Source organism: Heptranchias perlo, chromosome 38 (assembly GCF_035084215.1).
Source record: "Heptranchias perlo isolate sHepPer1 chromosome 38, sHepPer1.hap1, whole genome shotgun sequence".
Taxonomy (NCBI): Eukaryota; Metazoa; Chordata; class Chondrichthyes; order Hexanchiformes; family Hexanchidae; genus Heptranchias; species Heptranchias perlo.
In genome coordinates this window covers 3548654-3561948 of record NC_090362.1, presented here as the reverse complement: position 1 = coordinate 3561948, position 13295 = coordinate 3548654, and the positions used below count along the sequence as shown (strand labels likewise).

Here is a 13295-nt window from a genome sequence, read left to right as displayed (position 1 = left end):
TCTGACCTTATGATGGAGGGAAGGTCATTGATGAAGCAGCTGAAGATGGTTGGACCTGGGACACTGCCCTGAGGAACTCCTGCAGCAATGTCTTGGGGCTGAGATGATTGGTCTCCAACAACCACTACCACTTTCCTTTGTACTAGGTATGACTCCAGCCACTGGAGAGTTTTCCCCCTGATTCCCATTGACTTCAATTTTACTAGGGCTGCTTGGTGCCACACTCGGTCAAATGCTGCCTTGATGTCAAGGGCAGTCACTCTCACCTCACCTCTGGAATTCAGCTCTTTTGTCCATGTTTGGACCAAGGCTGTAATGAGGTCTGGAGCCGAGTGGTCTTGGCGGAACCCAAACTGAGCATCGGTGAACAGATTATTGTTGAGTAGGTGCCGCTTGATAGCACTGTCGACGACGCCTTCCGTTATTTTGCTGATGATTGAGAGTAGATTGACGGGGTGGTAATTGGCCGCATCTTTAACCTGCAATAATACAGTGGCTGTAACTGCAAATCGTACAACCAATAATCACAAGATAAATCTGAATGAGAGCGGCCATTTTTAGTGAAGTAGATGAGGTAACAGAGAGGATTGATGAGGGCAATGCGGTTGATGTGCATATGGACTTTCTAAAAGGCATTTGATAAAGTGCCACATAATAGGCTTGTCAATAAAATTGAAGCCCACAGAATAAAAGGGTAGTGGCAGCATGGATATGAAATTGGCTAAGTAATAGGAAACAGAGGGTAGTGGTGAATGGCTGTTTTTCTGACTGGAAGAAGGTATACAGTGGTGCTCCCCAAGGGTTGGTACTGGGACCACTGCTTTTCTTGATTTGTATTAATGACTTGGACTTGGGTGCAGAGGGCACATTTTCAAAATTTGCAGATGGCACAAAACTTGAAAGGGTAGAGGATGGTGATAGACTTCAAGAGGACATAGACAGGCTGGTGAAATGGGCGGAAACGTGGCAGATGAAATTTGAGAAGTGAGGTGATGCATTTTGGTAGGAAGAATGAGGAGAGGCAATATAAACTAAAGGGTACAATTCTAAAGGGGGTGCAGGAACAGAGAGACCTGGGGGTATATATACGCAGGTCTTTGGAGATGGCAGGATAGGTTGAAAAAGTGGTTAAGAAAGCATACAGGATCCTGGGCTTTATAAATAGAGGCATAAAGTACAAAAGCAGGAAGTTATGTTGAAACGTTATAAAACACTGATACAGCCACAATTGGAGTATTGTGTCCAATTCTAAACACCGCACTTTAGGAAGGATGTTAAGGCCTTAGAGAGGGTGCAGAAAAGATTTACTAGAATTGTTCCAGGGATGAGGGACCTCAGTTACATGGAAAGACTGGAAAGCTGGGGTTGTTCTCCTTAGAGCAGAGAAGGTTGAGAGGAAATTTGATGGAGGTGTTCAAAATCATGAAGGGTCTGGACAAAGTAAATAAAGAAAATCTGTTCCCATTGGCGGAAGGGTCGCGAATCAGAGGACACAAGTTCATGGTGATTGGCAAATGGACCAAAGGCGACATGAGGAAAATACTTTTTTATGCAGCGAGTGGTTAGGATCTGGAATGCACTGCCTGAAAGGGGGTGGAAGCATGGTGAATTGTGGCTTTCAAAAAGGAATTAGATAGGTACCCGAAGGAGAAAAATTTGCAGGGCTACGGGAAAAGAGCGGGGGAGTGGGGCGCTGGATTGCTCTTGCAGAGAGCGGGTGTAAGCTCGATGGGCCGAATGGTTATGGCACAGAATGAGGCCATTCCATGATCCTTCAGTTTCCCCTCCAATCAACCCAGCATCCAACTGTATAAATCATTCCAGCGTTTTCACCTCCACTACATTACCTAGGTGTGCATGTCATGTATTGATCATTCTGTTTCGAGAAATGCTTCTGACATCAGCCCAAATATCCAATCTTGGCTCATAACTCAGTCCTCTGATACTGTAGGGGTTATTTTAACCTAACCCGTCAGTCGGGAAACTGACAAGATCAGGTGCAATGTTGGTTTTATACCCTGCATGATTTTACTCTCCATTGAAGTCATTGGGGTGTAAAACCAGCGTTCCACTCGATCCCATGGGTTTTCCGCCTGGCAAGTTAGGTTAAAATTACCCACTATGATTTACACTTCTTCTTAAATTCCTTCAGGGTATGATGCAATGTTGGAAAGTACAGTGACAACGTTGTACTTTCTAAGCACGCAATTGGTGTTATGAGGAATTGATGCATAAAGGCACAATTTAGTAATACACTAGAAAATACTTTTTGATCTGCTGAGGGATTTTTTCCATGAAATTGCAGATGCCATGGGGAGGAGTTGGAAATGGAAGCATTTAATGGATGTATTTGTTTCTGCATGGGAAGGATTTCAGAGTATATGTGACTGTGCAAGTTTCCTCTTCACAACCCCGGTTTGCTCACTGTTGAATTTTTGTTAGGGTGTGTGAACCAGACTGGCTGTTAGCAACTTTGAGAAGCAAATGGGTTTCTTGGTAACTTGCAAAGAAAAAGTGTTTACAGCTGTGTGGATGCAAAACTTAAAAGCTATGGAAGAACAAACTGCAACAAAGCAAGTTTCACCAATACACAAGTCAGTTTGATGGGGAAAAAGTACTGGCTAGGATGGCAGCAAGATTTAATTCTGGCAGCCTTTTTTTAAATTTGTTCATGGGATGTGGGTGCGCTGGCAAGGCCAGCATTTATTGCCCATCCCTAATTACCCTAGAGAAAGTGACGGTGAGCCACCGCTGCAGTCCGTGTGGTGAAGGTTCTCTCACAGTGTTGTTAGGAAGGGAGTTCCAGGATTTTGATCCAGCGATGATGAAACGGTGATATATTTCCACGTCGGGATGGTGTGTGACTTGGAGGGGAATGTGCAAGTGGTCCCACGTGCCCTGCTGCCTTTGTCCTTCCAGGTGGTAGACGTTGCGGGTTTGGGAGGTGCTGTCGAAGAAGCCTTGGTGAGTTGCTGCAGTGCATCCTGTGGATGGTACACGCTGCAGCCACAGTGCGCCGGTGGTGAAAGGAGCGAATGTTTAGGATAGAGGATGGGGTGCCAATCAAGTGGGCTGCTTTGTCCTGGATGGTGTCGGGCTTCTTGTGTTGTTGGAGCTGTACTCATGCAGGCAAGTGGAGAGTATTCCATCACACTCCTGACTTGTACCTTGTCGATGGTGGAAAGGCTTTAGCGAGTCAGGAGGTGAGTCACTCGCCGCAGAATACCCAGGCTCTGACTTGCTCTTGTAGCCACAGTATTTATATGGCTGGTCCAGTTAAGTTTCTGGTCAATGGTGACCCCCAGGATGATGATGGTGGGGAATTCGGCGATGGTAATGCCGTTGAATGTCAAGGGGAGGTGGTTAGACTCTCTCTTGTTGGAGATGGTCATTGCCTGGCACATGTCTGGCGCGAATATTACTTGCCACTTATCTACCCAAACCCGGATGTTGTCCAGGTCTTGCTGCATGCGGGCACGGACTGCTTCATTATTTGAGGTGTTGCGAATGGAACTGAACACTGCAATCGTCAGCGAATATCCCTAGTTCTGATCTTATGATGGAGGGAATGTCATTTTTGAAGCAGCTGAAGATGGTTGGGCCTAGGACACTGTCCTGAGGAACTCCTGCAGCAATGTCCTGGGGCTGAGATGATTGGCCTCCAACAACCACTGCCATCTTCCTTTGTGCTAGGTATGACTCCAGCCACTGGAGAGTTTTCCCCCTGATTCCCATTGACTTCAATTTTACTAGGGCTGCTTGGTGCCACACTCGGTCAAATGCTGCCTTGATGTCAAGGGCAGTCACTCTCACTTCACCTCTGGAATTCAGCTCTTTTTCTTCCATGTTTGGACCAAGGCTGTAATGAGGTCTGGAGCCGAGTGATCCTGACGGAACCCAAACTGAGCATCGGCGAGCAGGTTATTGTTGAATAAGTGCCATTTGATAGTACTGTCGATGACACCTTCCATCACTTTGCTGATGATTGAGAGTAGGCTGATTGGGCGGTAATTGGCCGGATTGGACTTGTCCTGCTTTTTGTGGACAGGACATACCTGGGTAATTTTCCACATTGTGAAGACTTGTGCTCCAGAACTAGCTGCGCCTCTAGCCAAGCTGTTCCAGTACAGTTACAACACTGACATCTACCCGACAATGTGGAAAATTGCCCAGTTATGTTGTCGGGGCCCATAGCCTATGTTGTATCCAGTGCCCTCAGCCATTTCTTGATATCACGTGGAGCGAATCGAATTGGCTGAAGACTGGCTTCTGTGATGGTGGGGCTATCGGGAGGAGGCCAAGATGGATCATCCACTCGGCACTTCTCGCTGAAAATGGTTGCAAACACTTCAGCCTTGTCTTTTGCACTCACTTGCTGGACTCCGCCATCATTGAGAATGGAGATGTTTGCAGAGCCTCCTCCTCCTGTTAGTTGTTTAATTGTCCACCATCATTCACTACTGGATGTGGCAGGACTGCAGAGCTTTGATCTGATCCGTTGGTTGTGGAATCGCTTAGCTCTGTCGATAGCAAGTTGCTTCTGCTATTTAACATGCATGTAGCCTCGCCTATCTCTCCCTACAACTTGGCATGAAAGACTTCAATGTCATTGGTGGTTGGATGGAATGGTGGAGAAACTGCCAGAATATGAGACTGAGACATCTGAGGTGAAGCAGGGATCTTGGACCCATGGGTAGCTGTTGAGGGAGCACAGTCCTTCTCTGAGTAGCCATCGTACATTTTCCATGATGATGAAATAGGCCTCTTTTTGGCAAAAGTTCTTTCCACAAGAACTTAAATGTCTCTGGAGAGATCAGCATAAGGGGCAACAGAGAGTAATTATGGTTCTGTGTGCAACATTGGTTTTTGGTTTTCCGAATTGCAAAGGTTGTGATCTTTTCACTTGCGGGGCATCCTGTTTCAGTTCTGTCTCCATGGGTTCCTGTGAGTAACAATGCAAATATGATGGTATAGATGGCTACAGACCTGTTTGAGACCCCCCTTGAAGCACCTGGACAAAGAAATGTAGCAAGTGTCGAATTCTTCTGTTAGATATTTGTGCTGTCCAACTGTGTGGTCTGCACAGCATGCATCTTCTTTTTCTGATGCCCAACAGCAACTTGCGATATGAGCATCATCAGAAATTTTAACACTCGGTATTGCACCGGCTTTCCAAGCACTGCATGGTCTATGGTTCTGGTCAAGAACCACAAGTGAAGCTCAAGATAGCGATGGAGCTCCTGTTGGCACAAAGTCAGCTTTGCCAAACGTGCCAATTTTCAGGACGTTGATTGGGAGCCGGATGCTGATGTTTAGAACTCTTGCTTTAGGGAGTAGCTTAACATGCCTGTTGAATTTGAGAAATAAGTTATGGCTGTGACCAAGTGCTCAGCCATGAGATGCTGTCCGACTCAGATCACAGCACAAGTCCGAAATGGTGTCTCTTGCAACCAAACGATCAATACCTGAGGGGGTATTTGTGATAAAACAGAGGGGATTATGGGATGATTTGAAGGAATAGGACAAGGTAAATGGGAACAAACTGCTTCCGGTGGTTAAGGGGTCCAGAATGAGGAGATGTAGATATAAGACTAAATGTAAGAGATTTAGAAGAAGGAGAAACTTTTTTATACAGAGGATTGTGAGGCTGTGGATTGCACTACCAGAGGTAGTGATTAAAGCAGTGACCATGTCAACATTTAAGAATAGGTTAGTTAGGTGGATAAAGGAAAGTGGGATAAAGGGATATGGAAACGGGGATCTGGGACTTGGGACTTGGGATTTGGACTAACGCTTGTGTGACGGATAAATAACAGCAGGGACTATTTGGGATGCACAGCCTGTTTCCATATTCTCATTTCTGTGTAATTCTATGCAAGTTAGGCAGCCTACGGACTCTGCCTCCTTCTGCAAGGGTGACCATCCTTGCCAACCTAGAGTCTTGGGTTGAGACAACTTTGGAAAGTTTGTTTGAGGTTTTGATGTTTTAGTTATTATAGAAAACAGGAGCAAGAGTAGGCCATTCAGCCCTTCGGGCCTGCTCCGCCATTCAAAATGATCATGGCTGATCGTCTAACTCAGTACCCTGTTCTTGCTTTTTCCCCATATCCCTTGATCCCTTTAGCCTTAAGAAATATATCTATCTCCTTCTTGAATACATCTAATGACTTGGCCTCCACTGCCTTCTGTGGTGGAGAATTCCACAGGTTCACCACTCTCTGAGTGAAGAAATTTCTCCTCATCTCAGTTCTAAATGGCATACCCCATATCCTGAGACTGTGACCCCTGGTTCTGGACTCCCCAGCCATCGGGAACATCCTCCCTGCATCTAGTCTGTCTAGTCCTGTTAGAATTTTATGTTTCGATGAGATCACCACTCATTCTTCTAAACGCCAGTGAATATAGGCCTAGTCGACCCAATCTCTCCTCATACGTCAGTCCTGCCATCCCAGGAATCAGTCTGGTAAACCTTCGTTACACTCCCTCCATGGCAAGGACATCCTTCCTCAGATAAGGAGACCAGAACTGCACACAATACTCCAGATGTGGTCTCACCAAGGCCCTGTGCAACTGCAGTAAGACATCCCTGTTCCTGTACTCAAATCCTCTTGCAATGAACGCCAACATACCATTCGCCTTCCTAACTGCTTGCTGCACCTGAATGCTCGCTTTCAGCGACTGGTGTACAAGGACACCCAGGTCTCGTTGCACCTCCCCTTTTCCCAATCTATCACCATTCGGATAATAATCTGTCTTTCTGTTTTTACAACCAAAGTGGATAACCTCACATTTATCCACATTATACTGCATCTGCCATGTTCTTGCCCACTCACCCAACTTGTCTAAATCACATTGGAGCTTCTTTGCATCCCCCTCACAGCTCACATTCCACCCCAACTTTAGTATTTAATTAGAAAAAGGATCTTTTGAATTAACTGTTGTACCTCCTACTTTTCTAGGCTGTCTCCATTGTTGGAAATGAAGTGTTCAGCTTTAATATGACCTTGCATCCAAATGCTATTGACGGTGAGAACTATGCTGATATGTCAAAGGTAGATGGCAAAGTCACATTACGTGTTGGCTGTATTCAGATTGTATATCTACACAAGTTCATCATGTCATTACTGGTAAGTCGAGTGTAACGCTAATTCAAACATATTAATTGTTATAAAACCAATATATGGCCCTTGTTCAATATTATTTGCAGCATTTTCAACAAGTGTTTTTCCTTGTGTAAAATTCCCTGAACAAGTTTCTTCTCCTTTTGCACCCCCCCCCCCACTTCCAAATTATTTGGTTCTTTTGGTAAAGTTTCTGCAGAGAACATCTGTTTATCCAATAGCCTTTTCAAATATTTTCCACTTCATTCAATAATTATTTTCTGTTAGTGTTCTCAGCTAATCTGATGCAAATACTGCTCTTGTCTCTGCCCACAGACAGATCAGCCTGTTGCTGTCTGCTGTTGTGTACATCTTGCAGGGGAAAGGGGAAGAAGATTTGAAATGAAAATGAAATAATAGTTTTGCAAACTTGCTGTTACACTAGTTGTCATTGCTGTAAAAGTCGCTAGCACGGTACTGGTTATTTTGTTGGCTATATGGCTTGGTGGCGGCTTGATTCAGTGGTAGCACCTTCACTTCTGAGTTAGAGAGTTGTGGGTTCAAGCCCCGGTCCAGGACTTGAGCACACAATGGAGGCTGGCACTGACCGAGGGAGCGTTGTTTTATCTGAAATGATGTCTTTTGGGTGAAACTGTAAAGCAAAGCACCTTCTGTCTGTTCAGTTCAATGTAAAAGATTGCAAGGCACTTTTTGAAGAACAGGGAGTTCTTCCAGTTTTGTAACCAACATTCATCCCTTCAGAAAAACCACCTAAACAGATTATTGAAAAGGTGCCACTTAAAAGGTTGCTACGCAAGAAAAGGGCAATTAAAAAGCAGAACCACAAAGGTAATAATCTCTGGATTATTACCTGAGTCAAGAGCAAATTGGCATAAGGTCATTAGGATCAGGGAGACGAATGCGTGGCATAAAGATTGGTGTGGGACAAGTGGGTTTCGATTTGTGGGGTACTGGCACCAGTACTGGGGAAAGAGAGCTGTTCTGTTGGGACGGACTGCACCTGAACCTTGCTGGGACCAGTGTTCTAGCGAATCGAATGACTAGGGAGGTAGATAGGGCTTTAAACTAAGTAAGGGAGGCGGGGGGTGGGGGAAGGAGAGGGTCCCGGTGGAGAGAAATCTAGAATGCTAAAGAGAAAAGACAAAGAAGCAGTGCAAGAAAGTGATTGGGGTAAGGATAACCAGATTATGTCAGGAAGGGACAGAGTGTACAAACAAAAGACAACAAATAGGGTCCAGGCAAGAAAAAATGGTAATAAGACAAATAGGGCCATAGTACAAAAAAGTGTTAAGTTGTCTAAATATGTTAAGACAAATTTAAAGGCACTGTATCTGAATGCACGAAGCATTCGTAATAAGGTAGACAAATTAACAGCGCAAATAGATGTAAACGGATATGATATAATTGCAATTACAGAGACACGGTTGCAGGGTGACCAAGGCTGGGAGCTGAATATCCACGGGTATTCGATATCTAGGAAGGAGAGGCAAAAAGGAAAAGGAGGTGGGGTGGCGTTGTTAGTAAAGGATGAAATCAGAGCAATAGTGAAAAAGGATATTGGCTTAGAAAATCAAGATGTAGAATCGGTCTGGGTGGTGTTAAAAAGCACCAAGGGGCAGAAAACACTGGTGGGAGTTGTCTATAGGCCTCTAAACAGTAATGGTAATGTAGGGGACGGCATCAAACAGGAAATTAGAGATGTATGTAACATGGGTACTACAGTAATCATGGGTGACTTTAATCTACGTATAGATTGGCCAAACCAAATTAGCAATCATAATTAGCATGAGGATGAATTCCTGGAGTGTGTACGAGATGGTTTGTTAGACCAGTACATTGAGGAGCCAACTAGGGAATAGGCTATTCTAGATTGGGTATTGTGCAATGAGAAGGGGTTAATTAATAATCTTGTACGGGGTCCTTTTAGGGAATAGTGACCATAACGTGATAGAATTCTTCATTTAAGATGGAAAATCTAAACAAAGGAAATTATGAAGTTATGAGGAGTGAGTTGGCTTTGATAGATTGGGAAGCTTCATTAAAAGGCATGATGGTGGATAGGCAAAGGCTAACATTTAAAGAACAAATGCATGAATTGCAACAGTTATACATTCCTTTCTGGTGCAAAAACACAAAAGGAAAAGTGGCCCAACCATGGCTAACAAAAGAAATTAAGGATAGTATTAGATCCAAAGAGGAGTCATATAAAGTTGCCAGAAAAAGAAGCAAACCTAAGGATTGGGAGCAGTTTCGAATTCAGCAAAGAAGGAACAAGAGATTGATTAAGAGGGGAAAATAGAGTATGAGTGTAAACTTGCAAGGAATATAAAAGCAGACTGTAAAAGTTTCTAGAAATATGTAAACAGAAAAAGATTAATGAAGACAAATGTAGGTCCCTTACAGTCAGAAACGGGAGAATTTATAATGGGGAACCAGGAAATGGCAGAGCAATTAAACAAATACTTTGGTTCTGTCTTCACGGAAGAGGACACAAATAACTTCCCAGAAATGCTAGGGAACCAAGGGTCTTTGTTCAGGGAATTTTGTAGATTGGAAAGTGCTAGTCATTTTCAGATGAAAATCATCACCCACTCTATTAAACTGTGACACAGAATTTGACTGTGACACTTGAAGTTTGATGGATAGAAAGCCCATATTTCCAGCTGGGATTTGCTGCTAATGCACTCCCCAGTCTGCAATTTTCTGCCCATTCATTTTCAATCTGATTCCCCTACTGCAATTACCACTGGGGTCCTGTTGACCCATGCAATGACAAATTACTTTCTTTTTTCTGGTACAAACTAAGTATGGGTAAGCAGACATTCACAAAGCTCCAACACATTTAGTAAAATTTACTGAAGGGAAAGCATTTTTTTCTAATGTACTCAACTGGAAATGAACAAAAGTCTTGAACACTAACTGTTCCTGTTTACTGTAGAACTTTTTTGACAACTTCCAAGCAGCAAAGGAAGCATTAAGTGCAGCCACAGCACAGGCTGCAGAAAAAGCAGCCTCCAGCGTAAAGGATTTTGCCCAGAAGTGTTTCCGACTGGCAATGGACATTAACTTGAAAGCCCCGGTTATTGTCATCCCCGAGTCCTCCATCTCCATGAATGCCTTGGTGGCAGATTTGGGTTTGATTACTGTTCGGAATAGATTCACTCTGATCCCTGATGAGGGGTTCTCAGTGCCACCCGTGATGGACATCATGGATGTTCACCTAACTCAGCTGAAACTTTCGAGGTAAATTTTAACTTGTACATCTCGTGTCCTAATTGCTTTTAGCTCCGAACCTTCCTAAAAAATAAAATTTAATGGGCCTATTAAGCAATCATTTGCAATACCCCTCAATACATTTATATATTTATTGTTGTAAGTCCAGAGTTCCACATGTATCTATCTGGCACTGACTTTATAAATTAACTATAAACAGATTTTAGAGGAAATCCAAGCCCTTCGCTTCTGTCCATTAGTAAATGGTGGGTAAATGGAGTTAAGACACAGATCAGCCATGATCTAATTGAACGGTGGAACAGGCTCGAGGGGCTGAATGGCCTACTCCTGTTTCGATGTAACTGCTAGTATTTGCACAGAATTGTTTAGTGATTAGTTTCCTCTTTTAAAATGCATGAAGCGATTCTATAGCTAATGGCTTATCTGGGAAAGACGGCATGTACCATCCATGAAGACCAGAAAATCCTGGGTTTGACTGTAGTTCTGCACTGGTGATGGGGAAGGAGGGGACACTATGCTTACAGTTGACATCAGTGTCCCGATGCTAAGGAGTGGGAAATCAATCTGGGGTTACTGCCGCTGGTCCTTATCCAGCAATCTCTATTGGAAAGTCTGTGTGCAGCGACAGGATGGAGTTTGGGTTGAAGCCTTCTTTCCCATGATTGACTAGCCTGTTAATTCACTGTGTGGCTACACATGTGAAGAATGGCACTTGGATTATTTGGAGGATAACCATAGGACTGCATTGCAGCAGAAACATATACCTTCAGGAGACTAATGGTGGGAAAAAGGGTGTAGATGATTTGTAGATTATCTTATTAATGGTTTGAAAGGAAATGATGTCTCCTTAAACTTGTCGTAATTATATACAGAGCTTTACTTTTTGATGCAGTGATTCACCTACATTTTTCCATCAGGACTATTCTGCAGACCAGTTCATCTCAGCCTGACATTCAAATGCTGCAGCCCATCAACTTACAACTCACTGTGCAAAGAAATTTGGCAGCAGCATGGTATCACAAAATCCCGAGTGTGGAAATCAAAGGACATTTAAAAACTATGAATGTGGGTAACTATGTTAATGGATATTTTTATTTCATTGTTATCTGCTTGATTTTTGCCTTGGGACTTCGACACAGACCGGTACATCTGTTGTAGACAATATGTTGTACTCTATGTTCCCAGTGTACCCCTGTGTAGGCAGTGAGTCTTGTTGGACCCTAGTTTCCTGGGTGTTTGCTGCACTCTACGACCTTGCCCCAGTGACTCCTCTTTGAACCATGGTGGGTCAGTCATGGGAGGTCGTATCACTTGTGCACTTTTCAGCAGGGGTCACTGGGCAGTGGTAGGAACCCTGGCTGATATTTTCTCTGTCTTAGTCCATTGGGGAAGGGAGCTGAGGCCTGTTGTAGTGGTCTGGCTGCCTGTCTGTGTTTAGTCAGCTGATCGAATAAGAGGCTGTCGTTCTGCCTATCGGAGAAGCCAGCCGTACTCAAGTGTGTAATGTCCTGGTTAAAATTAAACTAACTCATTGACTCCACACATGTTTATAAGCTTCAATTCACAGCAGGTACAGTTCTGGAAGTGGAAACTTGCATACTGATGTAAGCACAGACAGTTAGGAGAAAGCCTGCATCATAAATCCTTTTATGCCATGAAAGTGCAGACTGGACTATTCTCAGATCAGCTGTTATCCAGCTTGTGACGTGTGTAACAAAATATGTTGCTGTCGGTAGACGGCATCTTGCTAGTCTTCAATTTGTAGTCGTTCAGAGATGTACCATAACTAGGTTGCAAATGATTTTGCAGTCAAGGATTGTTAGTGAGCAATTCATATAAAATTATTAATACACCATTATTTTGCTACCACATTTGAATAGGAACTAGGCTGTTGTTTGATTTGTTTGGCTTTTCAATGCAAGTTGCTTATTTAGTCATATTTGTTGAAAACAGATCTATTTGACCAAGAAGGTAATAACACTAGCTTCTTGCTCAAAAAATTAATGTAAGGATCCAGTACAGCCTTTATTCCTAATCTGACCAGTAGCATATTATATGAAAAGCAAAATACTGTGGATGCTGGAAATCTGAAATAAAAACAGAAAATGCTGGAGAAGCTCAGCAGGTGAGGCAGCATCTGTGGAGAAAGAAACAGTTAGTGTTTCAGGTTGAAGACGGAAGTTCTGTCGAAAGGTCTTTGACCTGCAACCTTGACTCTGTTTCTTTCTCCACAGATGCTGCCTCGCTGAGCTTCTCCAGCATTTTCTGTTTTTATCTCAGAAGCATATTATGTTTTCTATTTATTGATCCTTTTTCGTCTTATTTAACCTTGATGCTCCTGGGGTGTTGATCAACTGTATCCATTTGGAAATAGCTGTCATGCAAAGGCAAGCCACTTGTTTTTTTGTCTGTTGTGTGTATGTAATCCTGGTTTTGATAACAAGCTTGTGGACTACAATGGTGAACGTTTCCCCTGTCTTTTCATTGTACATCCCTTTCCAATAGTATATTACGGGGTTATGTTGATGCTTATGAAGAACAGCACAGAAGGTTAAAATATAGCAGTAGATTTCCGAAATGGATAGCCATCGGGAGCAAACATATTTTTCTATTTGCATAAACCCAGTGGCACTGAGGCCAACTACACCACCCGCACCAGCTGGCCTCGCTGAGTTAGGCTTACCTATCAGAGACCAGGGATCAAGCCTATTACCTTCCTAGGCTCCGTTCCGTGCTACCACACTATGGAGTCCACTCGTTCATTGAGTTATTATTTGGAGCTCCCACTACCATATGTTTAGTAAGGAGCTGCGATAGCATGGGATTTTTGTGCAGGAAGCAGAGGTAGCACTATAATATTATTTGTAGGGAATGTGCATTGCAGTTTTTACACACAAGAAATAGATTGTTGTCTTCACGCCTGGGCATTGAGCATTTCCT

The 13295-nt window shown here is 43.5% G+C and overlaps 1 protein-coding gene across 2 annotated transcripts in view; it reads left to right on the top strand.

Annotated features, from left to right (window-relative positions):
- vps13c (vacuolar protein sorting 13 homolog C) overlaps nt 1-13295 on the top strand; it is a 294638-nt gene that overhangs the window by 136808 nt on the left and 144535 nt on the right. For both annotated transcript variants that reach the window (XM_067973304.1, XM_067973303.1), the window contains exons 32-34: nt 6960-7127; nt 10060-10364; nt 11273-11420. In XM_067973304.1, the coding sequence (XP_067829405.1) occupies nt 6960-7127; nt 10060-10364; nt 11273-11420 (621 nt within the window). The remainder of the gene's footprint in view (nt 1-6959; nt 7128-10059; nt 10365-11272; nt 11421-13295) is intronic.